The sequence below is a fragment of the Nipponia nippon genome, unplaced genomic scaffold (genome assembly GCF_047370975.1).
Source record: "Nipponia nippon isolate SJK-2023a ecotype South Korea unplaced genomic scaffold, ASM4737097v1 scaffold_14, whole genome shotgun sequence".
Lineage (NCBI taxonomy): Eukaryota > Metazoa > Chordata > Aves > Pelecaniformes > Threskiornithidae > Nipponia > Nipponia nippon.
Window position 1 is genome coordinate 2,882,512 of NW_028262330.1, and position 26,758 is coordinate 2,909,269.

At 45.3% G+C, this 26,758-nt stretch overlaps 1 protein-coding gene across 14 annotated transcripts in view; it reads left to right on the top strand.

The window, feature by feature from the left end:
* Positions 1-22,781, top strand: part of CACNA1G (calcium voltage-gated channel subunit alpha1 G) — a 152,626-nt gene extending 129,845 nt beyond the window's left edge. For 10 of the 14 annotated variants that reach the window (XM_087750479.1, XM_087750477.1, XM_087750481.1 and 7 more), the window contains 7 exons: positions 736-806; positions 1,083-1,161; positions 1,246-1,367; positions 2,294-2,638; positions 11,449-11,638; positions 14,192-14,361; positions 18,188-22,781. In XM_087750479.1, the coding sequence (XP_087606605.1) occupies positions 736-806; positions 1,083-1,161; positions 1,246-1,367; positions 2,294-2,638; positions 11,449-11,638; positions 14,192-14,361; positions 18,188-19,042 (1,832 nt within the window). In that variant the 3' untranslated portion in view covers positions 19,043-22,781. Of the gene's footprint in view, positions 1-735; positions 807-1,082; positions 1,162-1,245; positions 1,368-2,293; positions 2,639-4,944; positions 5,086-8,269; positions 8,405-11,448; positions 11,639-14,191; positions 14,362-18,187 lie in introns of all 14 variants that reach the window. The other 4 variants (XM_087750491.1, XM_087750489.1, XM_087750490.1 and 1 more) reach the window with 4 other exon arrangements.
* The last annotated feature ends 3,977 nt before the right edge of the window (positions 22,782-26,758 follow it).

Below are 26,758 nucleotides of genomic sequence, written 5' to 3' on the forward strand. Positions count from 1 at the left end.
AGACTTGTAACGACACGTACCTGAGTTGGGAAGCCAGCTTCTTCAGGGCCCGATTTTTCAGAACAGGAAGGTCTCAGGGCCAAATGATGAAGACGTAAAAAGTGAGTGCTCAGGCCCTTAATAAAGTACTCCCAGGCCCTCGTGAAGGGCAATGTTGTGCTCTGAGGCATAATTGCTGTGATTGCGGCCCTCATCTAAGCAAAGAAGGAACTGGAGGAGAAATGAAATGCTGCTTTGTCTCAAGGGGGAAAAAAAGTGTTTTTCCCGTGCATTGGATCCCTTTCAGAATTAAAAATACATGCGTTTTCCAATTGGAAATGCAACCTTCTGGAAGAGATGTGTAAATCAGCTCCTCAGTGAGTGAATCATGTATGAAAGTGGGTAGCCTATGGAAGTGGGAAAGTAGCCCCGGGGCTGGGAAAGTAACTGCTCACGATAACCAGAAGCAGAAGGAGATGGGTCCAACACAGATGAAGTGGGGAAAGGAAAAGCCAGGCAGAACGATGACGCTTTCCCCAAGTCTCAGGATAGATGCTGCTGCTATTCACAGGATTTTAACAGTATCCAAGCAACCAGGAGCGATGCAAAAAGGCCAGGGACTATAGCAGCTAATGGAGAACACTTGACGTGATTTCACATTTCTCTTCCTATAATCTGTGGCTCCTGGGAGAGAGACTGAGTTTGTGCCTCCATGCTAACGCTGCCGTTACCATATTACGAACGTGTTTTCCGCAGTGTTGAAGTTGCTGAAGATGGCTGTAGGGATGAGAGCCCTGTTGGACACCGTGATGCAAGCGCTGCCACAGGTAACCCACTGCCATATCAAACCAGACCTCCTCTGGCCCAGAGCTAATTTTCTATTGCAGAGGAATGCTAATCGTTTTATCTTTACTGTCATTAGAGAATCACATTTCCCTTCCGAAGCACAGTCTGAGATACAGTCCTCACATTGAGGTCATTTTTCCCCTGAAGCAATTTAAGTTTTGGATTAAAGAATACAGCAAGAAACAGGTCTGGAACAAAAAAATCAATGAATGTTCTTTTTTTGTGTTTTTTTCCCCCATTTCTTTTTCTCTTTCCAGGTGGGGAATCTGGGTCTTCTCTTCATGTTGTTGTTTTTCATATTTGCAGCTCTTGGAGTGGAGCTGTTTGGAGACCTTGGTGAGTCTTGCCCTGCCTCGTGCCGGTGGAAGGGGCGGGAGCGGCGCGCGAGCGGGGGTCTCACGGCTGTGCTTGGTCCCGCAGAGTGCGACGACACGCACCCCTGCGAGGGGCTGGGACGGCACGCCACCTTCAGAAACTTTGGGATGGCCTTTCTGACTCTCTTCCGAGTATCCACAGGAGACAACTGGAATGGGATAATGAAGGTAAGAGACCCACGGAAAATGAGTATTGCCTAGAATTGCTTAATTAGAAGCCATCCATTCCGCTCCAGACCGGTAACGATGCTCAGCCAGGATGCTCACGTCTTGCAGTGAGCTGGTCTCTTCATTCGTGCCCTGGGCAAAGTCCCTAATGCTGTTCCCTCCTCCCAGCAATGTGGTGCCTAGGGTTGCAGGCTCCTGGCATACCCCATATATTCCCTTTTTTTAACCTAAGAGAGCAACTTAAAAAGAATTGGAAAAAATAAAGGGACTCCTCTCTCAAGTAAAACATGAGTTCAGGTCAGTAACATGCATCAGTTTTATTTTTTCCTTAAAAGTCTCCAGTTACTATTATTATTGTTGTTGGTATTACTTTGTGGGTTTTTTTCTGGGAAAGCGCAAGTTCCTGAGAGAGAGTCTCTCTTAAGGGACAGCCATAAAGGCACGCTATTGTGAAGAAGTCTGGTCTCTGAATACACAGGGTGCTAGTAGTCCCAAGGAATTGTTTCTTTGTCCGTTTGTAGCCCCTGGTGATTGTTAGGTGGCCAAAGTCTTAATGAGAGGGTGTGAACTTGAGGAAAGAGTGTCTGCCAGCCCAGCTGCTGTGGGATAGCTGGTGGGTTGTAGCTGCCCCTGCTTTGCCCTGGATCCATCTGCCACACTCCTGTGTATTTGGTCTCTAACCTGGTAAAACAGCCTTTCCTTTAGGAGCAGCAGGGGCCATTTCCTCTGAGCCTGCTTGTGGTGACTAACACCAAAACGTAAGGTTTTACTGGCAAGTATTTTGCCATTCTAGACATGAAATTTGGTCAATCTTCTCTGTTTTCTTCATGAACGGAGAACCCATTGCAGCCAGATGACCAGGCGGCAGACCGAGGTCCGTGTTGGAACCTCTTCACATCCCTCCATCATTTCCCCCCTGTTTCCAGGACACGCTGCGAGACTGCGACCAGGAGTCCACCTGTTACAACACCGTCATTTCACCCATCTACTTCGTTTCCTTCGTGCTGACGGCCCAGTTTGTCCTGGTGAACGTGGTGATCGCCGTGCTCATGAAGCACTTGGAGGAGAGCAATAAGGAGGCTAAGGAGGAGGCAGAGCTCGAAGCAGAACTGGAGATGGAAATGAAGACAATCACTCCTGGCCAACACAGCCCCTCGGACATCTTTGCATGGACAGGCGGCGCCGGTGGAGAGAGACCCGGGAGCCCCCGAGGATATACCAGTCCCATGCAAATCAAGGTGGATTCTCAGCTCTCATTAGTTTACCCTACGGTGAGAATCTCGGTTGGAGGGTGAAGAGGGCTTGACCTGCATATTTGCTAGGGGAAGACATGCACGAGTCGGTAATGAAGGAGCGGGTGTACCGTACGTCCAGGGCTTGTATTCCTCGCTGTCTGCTGATTGACTGTTGCGTGGTGTGGGAACCAATGCTCCAGGGCAAAGACCCTAGGCAGCTCTCCAGACCACCTTGACGCATCTGTTCGGAGGTAGAGAGCTTTGCAATTTGTTCTGGAGATGTGCCCAAGCCACCTAGTTCAGAGCTAACTCCAAATTTACTCTAACCCAGAGTTTGGGCTAGGTCCTTTGTGATAGCAAAAAGCATAACGTGTTTGCTTTTCTAATGCATACCATGAATCACAACATAAGAGAGGAATAAAACTTGGCTAATCTTTGCTTAAGTATTAAATTTGTTTTATGTAACCTCAATTTAAAATCCATCCCCACAATCGAGCTTGTAAGAAAAGATTATTTTAACAACAGAACAAACCAGAGGGGACTCAAACCTGAGCTCACCAGAACTGGTGGCAAAACTCCCACCAGCAGGAGCGGGGCCGGAGCAGGGCTGCGATGTGGTCGCTGCTACGAGCTGCGACGAGTCTCTCTAAAGCACGATTGCTGGATGAGAGGTGAGGTCAAGACCCAGGCAGGTCCTTCGGGAGGGAACTGAACTGGAATTATACAAGAAAAATGGTCCAGCCTTTTTTTTAGCCTTAGCTGATTGCAAATTGGGTTAAACTCCACACAGACCTCGCTAGCTTTTATTACATCATGATTTCACAACAGCATGTCTTGGCTTCTGCCTGGGCTGGACTAATGAGTATTCTAATGCATGAAAAACTCATTTATGATCTTTAGTCCAAGGGTGAAAAAGAGTAAATCCCTGCTTAAGCTTTGTTTCAGTTCTTAAGCTACTGGAAATTTCTGGTGCCATTAGGAGTCACTGATGTCTGAGATGGAGTCCAAAGCTGCTCTTTGGCACAGGAAAAAGGAGTTCAGGGCAATATGGGGAAATCCAGACTCATTACGTCCTCTAGGAAGAAACAACATGTCCCAACTGTTGTTGTACATGTTAAGCAGAGTACTGGCAAACCGTCCGCAGCGCTGTTGTCCTGCACCAGTCCTCACAGTGGCAAAGAGAGAAACTGCAAGGCAAATCAGTGGGAAGGATACCCTCAGCTCTTCAGTCTCTTAAACCTGCCCTCTCTGAAGGTGGCTTTGCCAAGGGCTTATTCTAGTCATAATCTCCAGAGCGTGTTTCTTGCTCTTTCACTCAAACAGAAGCCTCAAAAATCTCTGGGAGATTTTATTCTGACTATTTATTCTCCCAACCAAAATCTTCAGGAAAAATCTGATGTTTGAGCATGATAGCAGAAGAATACAACTCCCAGGACATGGCCCTGCAAGGACAAGTGGTCAGCATGCTCTTTTGCTTGCCTGTTCCCCAGGATTTTTGCACTGTGTGCTGTTTGACTGTAACGACGGTCCTCATTTCATTGTATGTAATAGGCATTCCCTACGTGAAAGGTGCAACCCTTAAATTGCTCCCATGCTGCCTGCGAAAGCCAGACCCTGCTCTGTATAACTTCCCGCTGTCTGTGCTGTGGCCAGCTGGTTTGAAGTTGGCCAGGCCAACTGAGGCACCTCAACGCATGTCTGGCACGTGAATTAGTGACCTGACGTGTGTCCATCCTGGGCGTCTGCAGCTTTTATGGACAGGATGCTCAGCGTCTCTTCAAGTCAGGTTATTTTAATTTATGTGACCTCTGGATATGGATTTAGGTGTCAAATATTAGGTCTTGCTCAAAAATGTGGACAGTGGGTATAGAAACCTTACAGCAGTAGGGTCCTGTAGAAGCTCACAGCACCAAGTATCCAGATGCTGCTATACCGGCCCCATTACACAGCTCAGATCCCAGGAGGAACCGGTCGTGTTTGCTGAGAGCGAGAATTGTCCGCGCGGAGGGCCCTGAGCGGGAGCAGCCACGATCCCGGGGCAGCCGGCGTCAGTCCCGTCTCTAGTAATGTCTGAGAAAGCTGTCACTGCTCACCGTGATATTACTGCACTGTTCTCTCTCCTCTCCTGCCTCACCTCTCCTGTCCCGTTGTTTCTGTTACTGCTATTCTCCCTGAACGTTTCCGTCTTCCCCCCCCCTTCTATTCTGTTTTTTTTTTTTACCCTGTTGTTTGTTGGGTTTTATACACTGTCCGTTTTTTCTCTCTGTCTCTGTCCCTCGCTTTCTCTCTCTCTCTTTTTGGCTTGCTCTCTCCTTCTGCGTGCTATACGCCACCCCTCCTAGGAAAGGCACTTGTTTGATACCATATCACTGCTGATCCAGGAATCTCTGGAAGGAGAGCTGAAGCTGATGGACAACCTGTCAGGCTCTGTGTGCCATCATTATGCCCTCCCAGCTCCCGAATATTACAACTCTGAGAACCAGGTTAATATTCCTAATTTCCTGCAAAGTCTCCATCCAAACTTGATTTGACTGAGACCTTTAATAGAGAGTTAAAGTTCTTTATGTGATGTAGTCACAGGGATTTTGAAGCATAAATCATTTTGGCTTTTTCTGTGAGAGTTGAGATAATATCTTGGTTTATGGTGTTGTATCAATGCAAGAGGAAAAGTACAGGCTCTGAGCTTCCACACAGTAAGAAGTTTTTCATTGGGATTTACTGTTCACGAGCGTTGTAGGGAAAAATGTACAAAATGCCGTCTTCATCCTTCAGTGGGGTTCCTGTATTTGGCTTCTTGCTCCCAACCAGGGCTGCGTGGCGATGTCAGGAGACATCTGCAGAGCCTGGAGTAGGGTGCGAGGTTTTGGCAGCGCGGAGCCTGAGCTGCTGGGGATCATAAAATGATCTCTGCATTTTGTGCCTACTTACACAGTTTCGAATGATTTTCCTAAAGAGGCTTCTTGCAAGTGGGTCATTGTAAACTAGATCCTCATCTCTGATCTAAACTGAATTTAGAAGGCAAGGCAGCCCTTAATGATGTACTTAAGTAATCGTGTGCTCCAGTGCTTTCTTGAACGAGGGCTGTAATACTTGTTTAAAATTAGTTCATTTACTTCTTAGAATAAAATACCTACTTTCTCAAGCGTGTTATTCTGTAGAGCAAATATTTTCCCTAAATCACAGCAGTGACCATAATAATAATTCAAGCATACCTATTTTTTCCTGCAGTTGGAATGGAGCAAATTCTGTATTTCTTGATCTATTTTTTTTTTCCCCTTTCTGGCTAAAAATAGCAGAAGTTTTCTTGTTAAATCAGTGTGCTTATTTATGAGCTCACTGACACTCTAAATTATCCAACTCGGTGGTTCATTAGAGGAAAGGAATAAGCTTAGGTAAAATGCAATCCTACGGCAGGTCTTTATCTAGCGGGCTAACATGTCTCCCTCTGACTGCTGCGTCTCACTTTCCAGATTGAGGTCTATTAAGCTATAGGAAGTGGTTGCCTCTGAGAATGGCCGGAGGAGTAGAGACGGTAGCTTTGGCGGGGAAGGCAGAGGGTCAGTATGAAACTCGGCGAGAGCTGGTTGGAAATTTTTGGTCACAACATTTTTCACCAGAAAGTGCTGCTGCAGCAAAAAAATGGGTTTGTTTTGACATTCTTTTAATGAAAAAATATAGCATTCCAGTTTGCAATGGCTTTTTCTTTTAAAATTTAAGCTATTTTTTTCCCTCTGTAATTAAAACCTGTATAAATCAGTTGAATGTTTCCAACAAAATGTTTTGACAGCTTCAAACTCAATTTTGGGAGAGGGGAGGCTGAGGGGCGGTGATGTTTTGTTTACATTTTGGCTTTTCTGTTCACACCATTTGTCATGTTCTCAGGCAAGTCAGGAATTTAGAGCAGCGCTGGGACTTGCTGAAAGCAACCTGATTAATAGCAGCTCCCAGCGGAGCAGCTCTGTCAGGCAGGAGCTGCTGGTGCCCACCATGCTCCAGCACAGCCTCTCCCCATGTGCTTGGGCTCCAGTCGGTGCCCTGAATCCGTCCCCATTAGGGATCACCGTCCTCACGTTGGCCACCTTTGCAGCAATGCTTTTTTGGGGAGCCCGGTATGAAATCAGGAGCTCCTCCAAAGCGTTTCTCTCATCCATTGCCAGCAGACGACTGTGTTAGGGGAGATATCAAACCCAAGGTTAGATGAGAGGAGCCCGACCCTCTTCCTTATCTCAGCTGAAGTTTTGAGCCTCTCGAGGGTCACTCATCACGGGGTTTATTTCGCCCCACTGATGCCATTTCTAAGAGTGAGAAAATCCAGCCCTCTGACAACTGAAGTGCAACAGATCTGGGCCTCTGTGGTTTCTCTTGGAAGATATATTGCTGTTGAAAGACTTTTCAAGCATAGAGGATAGGAAAAAAAATGCAGAGTGAGAAACGAAAAGGAAGCACCTGGGACTTGTCCGGACCAGGAGGCCCCTGCAAGAGTGAGCCAGGTCTGTGGGCTGCCCGAGGGAATGCTGTCCCCAGTGCCGCTCTCCCACCGCCGTGGGCACCAGCTTCAGACACGTACCCGAGGCGGGGATTTGGGGAGGGCTGAGCCGGCACGGCAGGGCAAGCATCCCTCCTCGCGGTGCCGGGCAGCAGGGATGCTGCTCCAGGGGAGACGCTGCAGTCAGCTTTTTCCCTTTTCTATCCAAAACCTGAAGTGACATTTCACATTTCTTATAAAGAGAGCTCTGTGTCTAGGGAGAGAGCTTCATCAATATTTTGATACAGGTTTTTATCAATTACTTGAATGCCTCCAGCGGGGATGTGTTCGTGCAAGACGCACCGGTACAGCGGTGGTGCGGCACCTATTCCCAGCTTGGGTTTGCTCAGGGCTGGAGGAGGCTGTTGGGGGCCAGGGCTGGGGTGGCATTTGGGGGCTGGAAGACACAGGCGGTTCTTCTAGTAGGACAGTTTTTGGTGCTTACCCAGGCACTGGAGGCTCTTTAGCAGGCCAAAACCCACTGAAGTCACCCAGAAGGCACTCGCTGGCCTTTCCAGATTTTGAATCAAGCCTTAAGTTTCTCCCCGTCCCCATTTAGCCATTAGGAAGTTAATGGTAGTCCCACCTACCTCTCGGGGAAGGGGAGGTCCCCGTAGCCTCCCCAGAGCGCAGGGAGAGGCATGCTCCGTACCCCACCTGCAAAATGATTTTGGTGTTGGGGAATCTTTGGGGACTCAACTGAATTAGTTTAGAGGCCAAGAAAACAGCATGGTTATTGTGTAGGAACAGCTTCAGAGAAGTCGGAAGATCTTGAAGCCTCTTGCATTTGATCATAGCCAAGAGGATAAATATCTTTAGTATGAAAGTAATGTTACTTTTGCTTCTTCATCTAGACAGCAGAACAGCAAAATACAATGCTAGCATTAGTGTATGATTTTAAACTCCCTCCCAGCTCACTGGTAAGCATTTAAGTATGAATGTCCCGCTCTTTTTTTTTCATTTCTTTGTTATATTTCATCTCTTTAACGTTCTGTCCCCGGTAACAATGTGCATGATGTAGCATCTCCCACTGGGGGGATATTGCTTTAGTGTCTAGAAGTATTTAGATTATGATTTTTTTTTTTTTCTTTTCCTAAAGATTTGTGTCCTGGTTTCTTATGCTTGATCATCTCTCCCTTTAGATCCCTCTAGCTGAGATGGAGGCTCTGTCTCTGACGTCAGATATTCTCTCTGAAAAGTCCTGGTCCTTAGCTCTGACGGATGACTCTTTTCCTGATGATACTAACACACACTTACTTAATGCTCTGGAAAGCAATGTACATACACTGGTCGCTGTATAGTCTGATGTTTACAGGGTTCGAAATACTGCTTCCACCTCGCCACACCTGCCTAATGGCATTTTCAGTTCAAGCCCATTTCCAAATAGCACCAACCTTTCCCCTGAACAGGACGTTGTCCTTAATGCCATTAGGTCCTGGGCTGTTACCACTCTTGTCCACCAACTTGGCTCCTTGTGAGGAACAAGTATTTATTTCTATTTTTCCTTTGGCGTCTTATGTAAAAACAGTGTGTTTTCTACAAGTACAATAAATAGTAAAAAAAAATGCTTTGGAAAGCGTCAAGGTTGAAATTTCCTCCCCATCTGAAACAAATCAGTGATGCTGCGTGGAAGAGACACCCGTGAGCTAATGACTCATGTGTCCTCTGCCGAGGGGTCATCTACAGCCCTTTGGTTTGTAACGGATTTTTGTCTTTATGAACACAGGCACCACAAGGCTTTTTGCATGATTGGTGCCAGACTGTTTATTTTACAAATATCAGATGGGGATCTCTCCGAGATGCTGCTTGTTTTGTGAATTCTTACTAGCAGCCGTCCCAATGGGGGGGGAAAAAAAAAAAGTTTGGACTATTTTGTGTCTTTTTGAATGAAATAACCAGTATTTTGAACCCTGCCTTAACCATCTCCTCTTTGAAACATTAGACATTTTTAGCTGTGTAGCGGTCAAGTGCTTTTTTTCTGCTGTACAACAGACATAACTCCTCTTCCAACATTTTTGGATCATTCTTGTTTTCTTTGTTGTTGTTCATGTACCTGCCTTTGGATGTTTGTGTTGTTGATAAATTTTCTGCCATTCTGGTCGATTGTCATCCTAATTAGCACTTATTTGGGAAACATCTCTTAAACCGTGACAATATTTCCCATCATGCTTCATGGCATCACGTGCAAAAGATTTTGTAAACTCCGTTTAACATTTTGTATGGGACATTTTCTTTCAAAATTAGTCAGTCTGGAGCGCTGCACTGAGGAGAGAGCCCTTCTAGCTTTGAATCAGATTAGACAAACCTGTGTGACAGCAGAGCGAAGTCTCAAGGGTATAGCCAAGGGAGATGGGTTTTCTCCAAAAAAAAAACCCAGAACCGGGTTGAACAAAGCATTTTGTGTATTTGTGTCAGTACCAACAAAGTGTTTTGGCCAAAACGATTTCCCAAATTTCTGAAAAACTGCAAGCTTTCATTGAAATCTTTTCTAAATGCAATATTTTTATACTGCATTTAGACACAGCTTTAGTTGAAAAAAATCTCAGAGTGTTTTGTTTGACTCAAAATAGATTTGGGTTGGAATTTTTTTTTTGGTTCATGGAAAACTCAGATTTGATTTTCAGTCAAGCCAAAACAACATGTTTTTCAAAACTACCAGTGAACCAAAAAGTCATGTGCTCCCGCTGCTCTGTTTGCGAGCTGGACTCGGAAGATCATTTTGCAGCCATTTTAAATGGTTTTCATGAAGTTCACTCATGAGATTTCCCCCGAGATGACCAGAAAGTGGAAACGAGCCCGCTGTGGTGTTGGATCCTGTCAATGAACCTAAAGGTTCATTAAAGGTTGGGCTTGGGTAGGATGTCGAATCCAAATTCTCATGTTCAAATCCAAATGGTTTTGAATTGGAAATCTCAGGTTTCAGGCCATCTTTTTTGCTTTAAGCTGAATAATATGAAAGCTAAATAGCATAAACATACTGCTCGGAAGGGGAAGGCAGGGAGGACCAGAGAGATTCCCCAGACTCTCAGCTTTACCAGCACAGGTTTCCCTCTCCTTCCCTGAGCTATATCAGGAGACTGCAGTCTCTCTTATCTAGGCTATATCCAGGCTACACCCAAATCGGCAGGTTCCTGAGGACTGAAACTAATGCTGCATGACAGTGCAGATCTGTTTCCTTCATTAAATTTACAAGAGTGGTCTTCCTTTTTTTTCTTTTCTTCTTTTTTCCTCCTTTTTTTTTTTTTTCCTTTTTGTAAATTCCTTTTAATCTCATCATGTTTCTTGTGCAAACAAAATGCCATAGCGAAATTTTGGTTTTCTGATTGAAGGATAAGATTGGGAAAAAAATCTCAGCGTTGATTTCAGAAAACCTGTAATGCACCGAGCGAAGGGAAGAGTTGTCAGAAAATAAGATTTAAAGTTTTCCAAAAATGATCAGCAATATACTGTATCAGACTACAGTGTCACATCTTATTTCTGTGTTTTTCAATGGAGACCTTTTAAAGATGAAATAATTCTTTGATTAGAAATACCCAGGGAATTTGACTTTGCTTCGGTTTTTGCTAGTACTGTCCAACATAATAACACCCAAGAACATTTCTGGGCTGGATATATTGCCTTATGAAATCAGACCTGAATCCACCTCATTTGATATTGCCTCTGGTGCTGCCTATTCCAAGAGACTCTTTGGCTGTAAAAACTCCACAGTCAACATATATACAATAACCCTCGCTTGCATTAGATCCCTTCTAATTAGAGAATGGCTTTAACCCTGAAGCAGTAAGTTTAGATATCCCTTTCAATAAAATGGGTTTAGTTATTCATTATGTGAGAAGAAAAACCAATAAAATTGTGCTGGGAGCCAGAATATAGAATATTTTCTGTAAACTAGTTTTTGTGTTTGGGGTTTTTTTGATTGTTAGAAGAGGAAACTACTCACCTTTGCAAAAGTCCAACTTGCTGATGAGGGCACGTAGACAGAGCTGTTCTGTTATTGCAGAGGATCAAAGCTATGCAAAGCATGCGACCTTTGCTGGCCTTGAGGCATGATGCCTTCTTTGCATATCCCTGAAATAGTCATGGTTTATTACTACAGCGTTGCTTCCTCTGTTTCTGTGGTTCATTCTGTGTGACAATTTATTGACAATACAAAATGAGGGGTATAGCTTCCTGGTAGATCCATTCGTGCAACTTGTACATACTGACGATGTGCATGCCCATCGTGCCATACTGATTGCAATGGCTGTCGCTAGCGTTTCTGGGCACTTCTCCTCTTCCCACCCCGTGATGTCTTCCTTCCTCACGGTTTTTTTCCCCGTAGGCTGATCTCCGCTCCAAAGACGACACGCTGACCCTGTCTCCCAGCAAGGACTTGCTGAGCGTGAGAAAGCCTTCGGTGGGGCGCACCCACTCTTTGCCAAACGACAGCTACATGTTCCAGCCGCCGTACTCCAGCCCCTGCCCTGCCTCCCTGGGCGACAGGAATCCGGCACATCACAAGTCCCAGTCAGGTACACATGTCAGCTGGGACGAGAGCAGGATTTTCCAATATAGCAATAGCTGGGATTTTCCAAGCTATTCAGTAGGAGGCAGCAAATTGCCATCAGTTTCCAGTGAGGTCTTGGTGGCCAGACCTGTGGAATGGCTTTGCAAAGGCCCTCCACAACTTGCAAAGACCTTCCACAACTTACAAGGTCCAGGCTGTTAAAGATAACTCCTTTTCTCTGAACTTTCTGGCAATGTGACACTGAGCAGTTGGCCTGGCTCACCGCTGCTTGTCCCTCTGCCTGGTTCCCCAAAGGTTACGGTCCGTACAGCCTGGGCTCCATCCGTCTCACCTGAGCTAGCTATGGCCCCAGAGCAAAAATCCTAGCAGAAACATGTTTCCTCATGTCTGGTTTTTTTTGCAGCAGTACCTATTCTAGCAGGTTTTGGAAGCTCTATATGGGAACATCTGTGAAAGATGGGAAAATGGTGTCTCTAAATGCCTGTAAAATGAACATAAATGTGCTGAATTGAGAGATCTCAGTGTGAGATGAATGGAAAAATGAGAGAGTGTAGAATTGTCCTTCCCAGTGTGCGTGGTTGGGATATACGCCTTAGAGCTAAATTCAGAGATATTCTTAGATACAGCGTGTTGCAGATAGCGAGGGCTCTCTCTGTACCTGCACTTCGGTACCTGCACTTGCAGCAGCCTCCCAGTGCTTATCAACGTGCTTTCGTTTACTCTGTCTGCTAGGGGTTGCCTTCTGCTGGTAAGTGAATGTAGCTGTCTTTAATTCTTCTGTACATGCCATCATTTTAGACATTTGTCGCAGATAAGACAGAGAAGTTTTTACAAGCATTGTCATTTGAAAGCCTCTAAGCAGAACATAATTTCAGCACAGTTCAGAATGGTAGGAGATTTGAACAGATTAGAAAAAAGATGTTGAAATTTGCATAGTAATAAGAATTTGGATGAACAGTGACTGTTGAACAGCAGAAAAAAAAATGCGGACACAACGGAGGAAGATGAATCTGGAGTTGTGAGAAATCACTGCCATAATACAAAATTTTCAAGGTCAAGAGCTGTCCTTTGAAGAACCTGTTTGCACATAATGCAAAAGGTGCAGCTAAAATCCTGGTCAAATCCCACTGAAGTCAATAGCAAAACTCCCATTACCTTCAGTGGAGCCACAATTTATGGCTCTAACAGCCAAGCAATTCTTTGGAGTTATAATCCCTGACCATACAAAAGAATCCCATTTGCTACAGAGGGGGTTTCCAGTGCTGCATTTTTGACCTTTAATTCAGATGCGTTTGTCCTGTCTTGAACAAAAACTGTGTCAACTTGACCAAAAAGTGGGTAATTTCTGAGTCCCTTCTTTCTTCAAGATTGCACTTCCAGCTTGGAGAACTGAATAGCCCCATCTGACAGCCCTGGCTTGGGCAGGGGCAGGCAATGCACCCGTGTAAATCCACAGGAAAAACTGTTCCGCTGAGATGTAGGAGAAGTATTTGGGAAAGGTAGAGCTGATGTCTTATTCGTGACCATATTAAGCAATTAAACCTTTTGTGCTTTTCTCCTGCTGGTGAAATTCCAATCATCTTAAGCGGGCCAAAGTGCTCAGAGGTGGGTAAGGTGACCAAGTCTTGGCATATACATCATTGTCCTGTTCCACCTACAATGTCACTGCTTTTCAGGGTGGGGGAAGTCACCCCTACCTGTTTACAGTTTGTAATATTATAAAGTGCTGTGAAGATAGCAAAAGGTGCCAGGCGCCTCTAATAAATCACCACGACTAAGCCATAATATTTCAAGCCGAGGAAGGTTTTGTTGTCAGAAACACTGGCACTTGCAGGAGGTATTTGTTTGAATACTCCTTCGTAATGGGGCTGTTGTTCTGGGAAAGATTCCAGGACAAATGAGATTCTCTGGGATGCAGTCCAGGTTAAATGAATTGTTTTGAAAAATGTTGAGCCTGTGGTGGGGGGAGCATGCGGAGTTTCAAACCTTTCAGAAGAAGTAGCCAGCAACCACAACGGGTCAGAAAGAGGCTGGAGAGTACGTGTTGCCTTCTCCTGGGATGCTTTGTAAAACTAGCCTTGAAAGCTGCCAGGTGCCGTTCCCTCGTGCTTCACTTCCAATGTGCATGCTGATTTTGAGAGCCCAGCACTCGGTCTCAGGTACGGAGACATCCTTTTCTAGAGTCTTCCAAAGTCAGATCCTTGTGGTGCTAAGATGTGTGGTTGCCTGCAAAGTTCTTGGCCCTAAAGCAGGGATGTAGAAATTGCCAGTCCAGATGAACTTCTAGTTCATAGTCTTCTGTTCTTAAAAGGAGCTAGTCCCAGCTGTATCAGGGGAAAATGCCAAGAAAAATGAAATAATAGACAATTTTGGAATAATTTATTAGTAGGTGGGAGTTTTTTCCCAATCATGGACATCCAGTTGCTGAATTCAGTGCTTTTGCTATGCCTGTCTGGTCCAAGGTGCAACAGAACAGTTTTCTCTGGAAGGTCATTGAGACTGGGACGCAATCCCCAGATGAACATGTCACATTTCTGTCTCTTCTCCCTCTTGCAAGGTTCAAAGGCATCGGTGCAGTCGCAGCCGGCGGACACCAGCTCTCTCCTGCAAATTCCAAAAGACCATTTTCACCACGTAAGAGCTCATGACCATTTGGTGAGGGAGAGCAAACCCCAGGTTTCCCAGCAGGTGCACTCTCCTTCTGCTGAACGGCTGCTCCGCAGGCAGGTAAGCAGACGTATGATCAGGAACCTGCTCAGGTTTTATGTTGTCATGTTTGCAGGTTAACCATGCTTTAAATTCAAGGAGGGATACGCAGAGAAACCTCCAGAGAACTGTAATTCTTGTAAAGAAATAACAAAAAGGTTGATGGATTTTGATCAGAAAGCCATCCAGGAGTCTCCAAAGAACGTGCGTGATGAGCATCATCTCCTTTGGCAACATGCCTCAATGTTCTCCACATTGTTAGCGCTTTATTTTTTTCAGTCCTCTTCATAAATGCAGCCAAATGCTCCCCAGGGGCTCGTTGGGGTTAAGGAACTAATTCTTAACTGCTGTGATTTTCTCAGTGCTTGAAAGGACGCGGGGACTGCAGAATCCATCCCAGGTCACCCCTCCTCTGGCTCTTCTGGCTTCTCGAAAGGGGAAAACTGTTTAAAGGAAGCTGGATATCTCATATGCAAAACCAACATGGAAAGCATACTGTTTTTACAGTGAGAACTGAAAATTAAGATCCTTTTGAATCTCCTGTGTGCTTTTGAAAAGTTTGAGTATATGCAAAACAGAACACATTTTATTTTGCAGCAGGTTTTATCTCTGGTTTTTGCCTGGCATTGATTTAAATTCTGATTCAACCAAAGATCTGAGAGATCTAATCAACGATTCCAGTCTGGTTGATTGGAAGCATAACTTCAAATTTATCTTTTTTAGTAAAATACGTAAACTTGTGCTTCACTCTCACATTTTTAAGCATATTTCACTGTGCAGCTGGACCAGGACCAGAGGCATGTCTGATTCTCAAACTCTGCTTTCTTCAGTAGTTTCATGCCTGATTTTATATACACAAAATAGATCAGTTCTATTTTTTCAAAAGCAATTTCTTTCCTGCATGAAAATATTCCCCTTTCTTTCATCTTTTAATCAACATTGACAAATTAGACAGTTGATTCATTAAGCTCTAAAAATGAATGTGAAGTACCAAGGTTAACAATTACATTAGTCTGTAATACCAAATCGACATAAGAAATTCCTAGCGTGTATTCGTTTGCACAGGGCTGGCCAGCTACCCCAATCACTGCTAATGGGGAAACTAATTGATGTCATGATTCCAGTTCATAACCACTCTCTCTTGCTTTCTAATGAAAAACAGACCCATCCTTTTGAACTGATCTGTCTAGAATAAATTACCATGTTAGCCATCTTCCTCAGCCCAATTTTGTTCAAAACTTTCAAGGCTTCTTTTTCTAAACCTTGTCATATGTTTAAGTTAATTTATTCCCCCCCCTCCTCTCTCTGCTCATGCGGTGACGTGAGCATGCTCTTGGCGTGACATTTCAGAGAGAAAAAAGCTTTGGGACAGCGAGCAGATGTGGTCCACGGACCAGACCGATCCCTCTGAAGGTAGTGAGGTGTTGCCTTGGGCATGCTCCCGAGTGGCAAGGAGCTCCCAGTGTGGCTAATGGGAGCAGTAAGGGCGTTCCTGGCAACAGGGCAGTATCGCTGTTACTGGTAATTGCAATCTCGATGGCCAGACACTGTGACACTTGGTCCTTAAAGAGGCAAAATTCCCTTTACACCCCCGGCACTTCTGCTTGCTCAAGTGCTCTCTGCTTGCCTCCTTTTATTGCCACCACTAATTTGTTACTAACACATCACAATAGCCCAAACTAGCAAAGCGTTTTGGTTTGCAGTACCCGTTTTTCCTTATTGTTACATATATTGCATGTAATTCTGATTTGTTTTCTTTTCTTTCTTTTCTTTCTTTCCTTTCCCTTCCCCCGTGTCCCCTCTCCTTTCCTAAATCTGCGTATAGATAAATCTTGTCCACCACATACCTGGTCCGTGCACTTTCCTCCATCATTAAAACCTGTGTGTTTAACCCCCTTTCCCTCCAGAGTGCTGGAGAGCGAACACAGTCCCCACAGTAACGCGCAGTTTAGACTCCGGAAAGTTTGACAATTAGCGATGCACTCGCAGATGAAGATGAGTGGATCGGATGCGTTGAGAGAACATTCCCTGCTGAGGAATACGCTCCTTGGCAGCGCACTGCACAAAAGCGTTTCTCCAGGGGAATTCTACCTGAAATTAAAACTATATTGACTTCCTGGTTCCAGGATTGTGTATCCAAGATGTAGCCCACACCAAGCTGTGACTACTACAGGTCTACACCCCAATGGGATGGCAGAGGGTCCTTTTATTTTGAAACAAACCAGTAAAACATTTGTACAGTTACTACTAACAACTACCAAAGATGCCTGTATCCTAGGGAAAGAAAGAGCTGGTGGTGACTAATACTGTCGTTGTATGCAACACAGGTTGGTGTACAAGCAAAAATAATGACGACAATTACTTTTTGCTTCAGTATTCTACTTTTTGGTGGTCTGTGTCTCATCTCAGGATACGAACGTGATTTCTTCTCCCAAACACTCACTAAAACTGTTGGCACTGAGGAGACCAGAATTAGCTGTGCTCTTGACTGTGGTTAGTTGCCAGTATTACACTGTAAAATTTTAACTAGAAAGGATTCACCAGCATTGGACAAAATCGTTTGCCGTATTAAATATTCTCTCAGCTCTCGCAGACGACAAAGGGAGCCCAATGTGCAGATGTAGCAATAGACTCTTGTGTTTCTGCACGCACACATGTGCATACTGCAGCTGATGAGAGCTTTGCCTGAATAGAGATCATTTGGCTCAAACGATCCTTGTGGGACAATTTTTGTATAAATTCTAAGATCATTTTGGGGCGATTCGTCACAAAAGCATTCCTTAGTATGAGGAATTTCATCTCCTTACACTTCTCTAAAGGACTGAGACCAGCTGTACGCATTTCCTCCAAATTTCGCTGTGAAGTTTTTAATCTTTGAGATCATTTAAGTCTTCTCAAACTGAGACTCTGCCTTTAAGGGCCAGTTAATGTGGCTGATTTATAAACCCTTTTGACAAGGGGATGCAGTGTAGTGAAAAGACAAAGCCTTCAAAACATGCCATAGGTTCTCTCTGCCAGCAGGCACTGATGCTGCATACGGCTCAAGACAGCCAAGGCAAAATGTGCCTTAGGAAGCCTGAACTCAAGCATCAGAATAAGTTGAAATAATTACAGATTATTATTATTATTATTATTATTATTATTATTATTATTATTATTATTAGTCCAGCTTTGGACTCCAGCTTTTCCAGCTCCCCTGCCGTAGGATGGTGCAGAGTCATGGCTCTGCACAATACTGAATTACGAAAGGATATTTCAGATCATCCACTGGTGACTCACAAAATCATGTCAATGGATAATTTTCATACGTGCCTTTGGTGGGGACCAAAGCCAGGGACAGGCTGTTGCCCTGATGCTGGCGCAGAGCTGGTTGCTCTGGGGATCCTGCGCCATTGCCCTCAGCATCACCTGAGCTAGAGAAGGGAATACACAGGCTCGCTTGCACACCTTCCCTCTCCCACTCGTACCTGGGCTGCTAAAATTACAAAGGGCTTCGCTGTAGACCCTCATCCTTTGCGTAACAAGAATATGTCTAAGTTTGGGTGGGGGCATTCTGCTTTTGCAGCCCTCCATCCTTCGAGGAGAAAGTTAAAGGTCAACCATTTACAAAGAATGAAGGGCCAAATTCTGCTGTCACACAGGGCCAAACCCACAGATCTCTGAATCATGGGAATTGCCAGAACCCCCAACACAGGTCGTTACAGGAGTCAGTGGGTCTATGCTGAGGTATCTCGGCAGAGTTGAGTGCCCTGTAAATGCTGTGCCTTGCTTGTACTAACCTTTGTTTGGTCTGTCTCTCTCATCTGGCAACTCCCCGCCTCCCCGATCCCTTTGCGCTCCGATACAGATGGCTATAAGGAACGACTCTTTGGATAGCAAGGAGAATCTCCACACCGAGGTGAGTGAACTCTCTGACCCAAATGTCCCCGCTGTGCCCAAGGAGGAGTCATCAGTGGCTCTGACGCCCTCAGAAGCGCAAGAGTTGGCTGCATGGAGCCGGGCAAGCGTTCATACGCAGCGGCTTTCCCACAATCAGTATAATATTTCAAAGCAGGCACCAGCGTCGTGTGCTTGTGCAGACTCGTATCAGGAGACGCCTGGAGATTCAGTGGACCAAGAAGTATCTGAAATAAACAGCTCCTCGGAGCCTTTCACTTCAGAAACTTGTAGAACCTCGAGTGCCTGTTCAGAGGTTCAGCCTCTCACTCCTAAGAGGAACATAGGCAATACTGGCAACGTTACGTTGAAGGACCTGAAGAAATACCACAGTGTAGACACCCAGGGTCTTCTAAAAAAACCGCCCTCTTGGTTAGATGATCAAAGGAGACATTCAATAGAAATTTGTTCAATGGAAAACAGCCCTCAGCACCATTCCACATCTAGCTCCTCTGGCTTCATAAGTCAGGTGGTAAGTGAAATGGAAGGCTTGCAAGGAACACGGCAGAAGAAAAAACTGAGCCCTCCATGTATATCTATAGATCCACCCGATGGACAGAGTTTACTACCTAGAGGACCTCACAGCATCTCACCTGCCAGTGGAGACATTTGCTTGAGGCGGCGTGCTCCATCCTGTGAGTCCAAGGATTCGATGGATATAGGGGATTCATTGCTTCCAGACAGTATGTCAACATCTCCTACCCCAAAGAAAGACTTGTTGACACTTCCTAGCTTTTCCTTTGATCAAACGGAAACGGACCCCTGAGTTACTTTTCTGTTGGTGCCAAATGTTTTCTTCCTTTCATGTAATAGAAAAAAAAAAAATAAATTAAAAAACTCTGTATTCCAAAACGGCACTGGGTAAAAAATTTCCAAAGAAAGATTAAAGAACCAGCTGGTTAAAAGAGTGGTTAACCTATATCACGCTTACTTAAGCGTATGTTCTGCTTAGGTAAAAGCAATACAATGTGCAGAATCTATATGTATATTATATTTTATTAAATTAATTGAATCTAGTATTGCGGGATGTAGTACATTTTGTGACTAAAGACTCGTTTAATTTTCTTCTATTTTATGTATCTCAGAATATTTCTGAGATAAAGTTGGTTTTTATGAATATTTTAACCTAAAAAATATATATTTAATCCCTTCTCTTTTTTTGTTTTGTTTTGTTTGGGTTTCATTTTGTTTTGCAAAGCACAAAATGTAGCCAATTAGTGCATTACAGAGGAAATGTATCCCACAGTCAGCAGTAAATAAGGATTATTTAATGTAATTTATTTTTCCCCTTGGATTTCAATGATATTCTGCGAAAAAAGATTGTTTGGGTAGTATAGAAATGCAGTGGCAGTTTTTTAACAAAATAATATTCCAATCTTGCATAAAATCGACATCCAGAGTAAAAGCAGGTACACAACCCAGGAAGGTACAAGACGGGATAGATGTCTGGAGATGGTGAACGTAGAGCCGTTTAACTGTACACAATACTGAATTACGAAAGGATATTTCAGATCATCCACTGGTGACTCACAAAATCATGTCAATGGATAATTTTCATACGCGCCTAGGAAACTGAGGCAAGAAAAGCCTGTGGTCCCTTCTGAGATGTTTTTCCAGTGTCTCCGAGACAGACACTTTCTTTTGCTGAGTTTTACACCCCTGTAAGCCCACCGTTTGCAGTGGAGCTCCTCCTTTCTGCACCCGTGCGAAAAGGAGAGCAAGGCCATGTTTAAGATCTGCAGTGGGTGAATTCAGCGCAGACATGACACAGCAGTGGGCTTAACCACAGGTTTAAAGTTAAGCTCTTGCTTAAACTGCCTTGAGGTTGATCCTATTTAAGTAATTCTTGAAAATTAAAATCATATGCTTATGTGTTCGACAGAATCGAGGCCTATTGCAAGTTATTTTACAGAATATGTGTAAGAAAGTCTGTAGGTACTGACATGACTGTTGATCTTCCGTTTAGAAAGTCATATTTTTTGCTCTCACTGCTGGAGTTAATTTACATGACCCTGACTGTAATTTTATTTCCAATCTATCAAAAGCCTTAAACAGCCACATCATGGTAAGAAGTAGATAAAAATGGAATTTATGTCCTTACTTTATAACATGTCCTTAAGGTCAGTCATCTCAGCAGTTAACTGTTTACTTCTGTGCTAACGCCCTCTGCAAAAAGCAATCTGTGAAACTGGACAGCACAGCCTGAAAATCAAGAGAGGTTGGCCCGGTTCGACATCCCCCGCTCGTCACAATACTGATGGAAACCAGACATTAACTTCACTCAACTTCCACGAAATCCCGTTAAGATGTAGGCTAAATAAGACTCTGCAGGCACAGTTTGAAGTGTGTGAATAGTCACAGGTTTAAAACTGCATACGTGGATAAGGCTTTGCTGGATGGTGTCTTTAAACCAGCGCGAGCAACAGGAGGATTTGTGCTAATTCTGTCAGTTGGGAGTTTGTAACTTTTTGAGAAGTACTGATCTTTTCAAATCACTACAATTGTTGATGCACAGCCTTTTATCCATTTAGAGATTAGACTGTTAGGACTACATGTATCTGCATTAGCTTCAAGTCTACATACAAGCAGAAGATGCTGTTCATACCTAACAGCCCATGTGAGGTCTTAAGCTCCTTTATTTTCACTTGAGGACATTTGCTCCATAAACAATCCCTATTGATTTACATGTCCTGTAGAAATGTAAGGGCTTTCAGCGGGAAGTCGGCCAATCAGTGTATTTGAAGTAGGATTAACATTCTGTAGTATTTACTGCAGTTAGATTAATTCTTGCCTGGGACGTTTTTCCCCTCTTCAACACGGGCCCACACGGAGACCGCTCTCTTTGATATGCCAGTCCAGATCCAGAGTTAAGCCCGTTTAAAGCAATGATTTCAAACAAACCTTTCATCAGTTCTTCCCCCAGATCATATTTAAGGAAATAATAAAATTACAGTGTATTAAGCCTGAGAAATATTCTTAATCCCTTTTTGGTTTTACACTCATAATGAGCCTTAGCTTTGCCTTTCACATGTACTAAATAATTTGGGAAAATGCTAGGCCACTAAAATTGCCGACCCTGGTTCCTTAATGATTGGGAGTGCGTTTGCATAGTTGGACTGATACTACTCACATAGTTCCTTCCTTACAAAAAAACCCCGTGCAACACTTTAGCTTGAAATCATGGCACAAAATGTTAAATACAATAAAAATGGATGTTAATCCAATGCTCAACTCCAAATGTAACAGAAAGCCTAAAGGCTCTTCTATTTTCAATGCTTGGGGCTTTGCCCACTGACAAGGTTTGTGGAAGTAACAAAAAGTTTACATCATACGTGAATATTCAGTAAAGAGTAGCCAATAAAAAAAAACCTCTATGATGATGAATTCAGGAAAAGAAATGCATGTAAAATAGTTTGTTTTCTAAACCGGATAAGTTTTTTCTAGATGCCCTTTTGAAAAACAAATACAAATGTACTGCAGTGTGTGCAATAATCTTAAGATAATTTTAAATACCGTTTGGGGGGGTTTTATAGAATTTGACTTTTTTTAAACAAAATGTACAAAATCCACAGGAATTCTGTAGAATGGTTATGTTGATAGAATTTTTTTATATTTTTGTAGAAATCTATAGAGAAATTGTTAAAAGTCTGCGTAGCCTCTTGGGAACAGAAGCAGCTCTTACCTACAAGTCTCTTTTCATAAACCTGGAGCCAGACCTACTGTATTACAACATGTAGAGCCTAGTTTCAGAGCCTGCATCCAGGTCGCATTTAGAAGTAAGCAGCTAAGCTCAAGTTCTACGATATTGCAGTGCTATTGCTGTTCGAGAACTGTACCCGTATAAAACACCTACCCCCAAAACTCAGCCCCTGTCGATGGTAAAATAGTCGCATGGCTATCCAGTTCATTCAAGCACACCAGCACTTTACTACTGTGGATTTACTGTATAGAGGTGGGAGGAGGATATTCTGCTATTGCCAGTCTGACACATGGGGAGAGAGAGATTGCAGACGTGTCTGGAAAAATGTAAATTCCATTCTTGCAGCCCCTCGCACATAGAACTGATTTTTCATAGCTCGGTTACAGGCCGTTTATACTGTAGATATTTTGGAGGAGGGTAAAGAAAACACTGTTTTTGACTTCTGTGGATTGCACTCAGCACAAGGTGTGGTCAAGGTGAAAAAAAAAGGAAGAAAAAAAAAAAAGAAAACAAAAGCGTTACCATTGTAAATTAGGCCATGCCCCAGTCTCCCCTTTTCTGCCCCTTTGGCTATAATAACCCATGTACACTATTACACAAGGTGACTAGAGTAGGCACAGTACCATTGCAATGTCCGTAACGACCTAGTATATATGATAGAACTTTGTATTTAATAGTTAATATATTGTTATACTGTAACAGGTGTATAGGCCAAAACGAGGTCTTTTGGTCAGGGCAACAAAAGGTGGTATTCATGGGGAAAACTGGGTTAAAATGTTCCTTTTTAAAAAAAGAAAAAAAGACAAAAAATGAGTGTAAATCTTTACAAATGACAAAAACAAATGTGTCCTATTAAAAGCTTTTGAAAAGAAAACAACCGTGCATTTCCCTTTTTTGTTGTTGCTGATGATAATCCCTATCGTTCAGAGCGGTCAAATCTTTGGTCGCGTTTTAATTGCGAACAGTTGGAGTAGGTATTGTGTAGCAGCAGCGGAGGGGAAGTTGAAAGGCAGATTGCGACACGTCGGCCCCTTCTGAAGCAATTCGGGTTGACACCGCAAGCGAATCTGGCCCAGCGCAGCGCCCGGGGTGTGCGGTTTTACCGAGGAGCCCATCGGTCGTGCTGCTGCAATTGCACTCCGCTGGCAAAGGACAGCTGGGCGAGTTGCTTAACGATGCGAAGGCTGCCAGGACTGCAATGGAGAGAGCTGCAGCCAAAGGGGAGGAAGGAGTCGGGAGAAGGGGCAGATTTCATCTGTTCATGAAAACGCGTTGCTGTGAAGATGAAGATGCTGGGGTTTTTTTCCACGCATTCACAACTTTAGGCTTACAGGAGGACAGCGGCCTCTTCTCCATCACTTTTGCAGTCATTCAGCTCTTTGCAAAGCAGGAGTTGGCGGGGATGGCACCGGCCTGGGCGCTGTGGCCTGTGCGTGGGTGGGCAGCGGGGGCTCAGACTCCAGATGCTGCTTAGGTACCACCAGAAACATTTGAACCGCAACTCTACAGGGGTCTTTAGCGAATGAGTTATTTAGCTCCTAACGTGGTCTCCTCTCCTCTGGGGAGCAGCTACTAGAGGGAGGAACCAGGCCCTTAGGCACTCTGCAGCCCTATTTCTCACCTTGGCTTGAATGACTTGATGGCTCTGCAGCAGCAGGGACCCTAAACTGACATCCAGAGGGGTTATGTTGGCTGGGGGGTGTTTTGATAAAGGCCCCTCTCATATTCACCTCAAGTAGAAAACAGCAAGAAGGAAGTTAGCCCTTAAACAGAGAGAAAATGTGGATCTGTGCAAAATCCCATGCAAATCCACGCAGAGCAGGGCTCCAGGGGTGAGCTCTGTAATGCAGCTGCGGTGTGCGGGCTGCGGGGCCGACCCCACCGGCTGGAACCACCGAAGTGCCTTCCCACCCCTCGAGGCTGGGGGAGCCGCACGGCATCAAGGTGAGCTGGGCTGGGCCCAGAAAGCAGAGCAGTTCACAGGTTCAAGCACTTCACACCTCTCTGCACACAGGTGAGTTGAGCCCTGCGGGAATTCCTTCTAGGGGATGGCAAATCCCTCTGTTTCTCATGCTGGGTTTCAGCGGGGGCTTGGTTTTGTGCTCTGTTTTGTGAGTGTTCCTGTATGAAACTCTTTTGCTGAGTTTTGTTTGTGGTTTTTTTAGAAGGCTGCCACCCAGGCTGGCTGCTGGCTCTCAACTTGCCAGAGCCTGGGCATGGCACTTTGTTATTCTCTTTGGTAAGTAATTTGGATGCCATGTGAAACTCGGTTGTTTTCTATGTAACGATAGCTGCATCTAGGAAAGTAGCACTTCAAATTTAATTTGTTTCTGGCTTAGTTGAGATAGTTAGGTGAACTGGGCTAACTGTCCAGCTTCTGGAGAGCAGCGTCCCGTTGAAAAGCTGCCTGCACAGCACATCCCTCGGCCGGAGCCCTGCAAAACCCTGCGAGTAGCTGCATGAGAAATAGGAAAGGCCCATTTGTGCCTCCTGTATTTCAGGTGTTCTAGAGATACAAACTGAGACACACCAACAAGTCCTAGATGTGACCTGTACTGGAATCCCCCAAAAATAAGGCAGGAAAAAGCAATTTAAAGAAATGTGCCTGGCTCCCTTTATTGCCCCGGGCACTATGTAAAGGACCGGCTGTGACCCGCTACCTGGGGGTGAGGATCCTGCAGATTAAAGGGTTAAGGCCACCAAAGTTTTGGAGGGTCACAGGCCTGAATTGAATTGCCCAGAGGTGGGCAAGGGTCCCCAGCCCCCGGGGCGCGGGCAGCGCACGGCGGCAGCGCCGGGTGCCGCGCCGTGCGTGGCGGTTTGCTACCATCTAGTGGGCCTGGGGCAAGCAGCGGCCCCGGGCCACCTGCCCCCGGCACGCCGGCTACCGGGGAATCGTCTACGGAGGACCCTGGGGAGAGGCTTTTCAGCCGCTGAATTTGTAAAAATCCCTCCCTAGGGTAGGCGGAGAGGAAGGATTCTCCCAGAGCACCGTGCCAGCCGGTGGAGCCGCGCAGCAGGGACCCGCGTTGCGGCAGCTGCTCGAAGCCAGGCTGCTGCGCGCGGCTGCGGGCATCTCCCCTCCCCGGCAGCGTGGCCTGGGCTTCTGCAAAGCCCTGGGAGCCAACAGCCCATCCAGAGACAGTCCTAGGGCTGTCCAGCATCTCGGAGGCTGTGGCAGCACCCGAGAGGTTTGTTTGTCCCTGCACGTGCTTATGCCTCCCTTTAAGCACACGTAAAGCGTAGGGCCCAGCACACGGTCCTCCCCGCGCACGCCAATCCTGTAGGGGCTGTGCGCTCGCACACGGGCGCTACGCTACATCCACAACCTGCGCGCTCGAACGGGGTGTCAAAAAGCCCAGCGCGGGAGGAGGATCATCAAGCAGGCCTTGTGCCATCTTGGGTGGCTTGCGCGGGGGTGCTCGGAGGTTCCGTGTTCGCTCGGGCGCAGGCTGGGTGCTTGTCACTAGATGGCAATGCCATGAAGTGGTTTAGCTGGGGTGTTTGTGCGCATTAGTTCCGGCTGCACCTGAGGTCCCCAGTAACCTGCTGTTTCTGTTTGGTTTGGTGTGGTCTTCAGCGTCATCAGTGAAAGCCGTTGCCTCGCTGGCATTTTCGCATTTGAGGGTGCTTGGACTTTAAGGTGGTTTTTACATGTTGTATTCAATGCTTCGGATATGTTTACAACACACGATATAATTCTGCAACATCCTCTGGCCTTTTCTATTATTGCTTGAGTCACTGGATGCTATAATTGGCAAGCTTTCAAAGGTCCTGAATAGATTATCTTTCCATATCTATTTAATACTCTAAATAATGCAACCAAAGACCCCTGCAGCTCCAGCTGGGAAATGAAAAGGATGGTTAAACCATTTAATTACTTACTGTGCTAACCCTTATTTTATGGAAACAGAAAGCAGAATCCAGCTGTTCCAGGGGAAATCAGGAAGAAGTTAATATTGGAGTCATTCTACAAAGGGAAAATACTGCAGTGGGCAGCACGTGCTGTGCCGGCACCTGCGAGGGCAGTGCAGAACCGCTCTGCCGGGGGCCACCAGCTCCGCGCGGCCAAGGGCTGGTGACAGCTCCATGTTCATTCAAATAAAGCAGCACCCGGTGTTTGGGTTCCTGCAACCGCTGTGAATTCTGCGTGCCCATTTTGCGGTGAAATCCTGAGCGGCTTCAGCCCATTAAAACTAGGAAGGGCTTGTGGGGTGGCCGAGATGGCAGGGGGAGAAGATGAGCTGTAGCAATTGTGTTGGGGGCTGAAGTAGGATAGTTCAGGTCTTAGCCTTAGAAGGCCCAAGTGCCACCTGCTGCTTGCCTGTGGCTGGTTGTCCACCACTCTGAGCTCCTTCTGCAGCTAAACCACCCCCAAGCTGGGATGTGTTACACGTGCCACAGCTTCTGTCAACCTCTGTAGGCACTTGGGAGCATGTTTGTGGAATTATCTAGCAGGTGAGAGAGACTCTCACTCCATTCAGAGTTTGGCCGCTCACTGCTGGAGCAGCTCCAGGATCACTTTGGGGTGATCTAGGCAGTTCTCAGCATGTCTAGATTCTTCTCCTGCTCATCGGTCTCAGTATGAAACGTAGGAGCACTTGTATAAGAGGGGAAGGCAGTATTACACACGGCGTCCTGGAGGAGTCATACGTACACCATTTTCTCCTTTTACCGAGCCTTGATGCACTGGGTGGACCCCACCTCACCCACAGCGAACAGAATGACTTTACAGAGCAGCTTCAGTGTGCTCCCAGCCTCCCTGTGCTGGCTCTCCAGGGA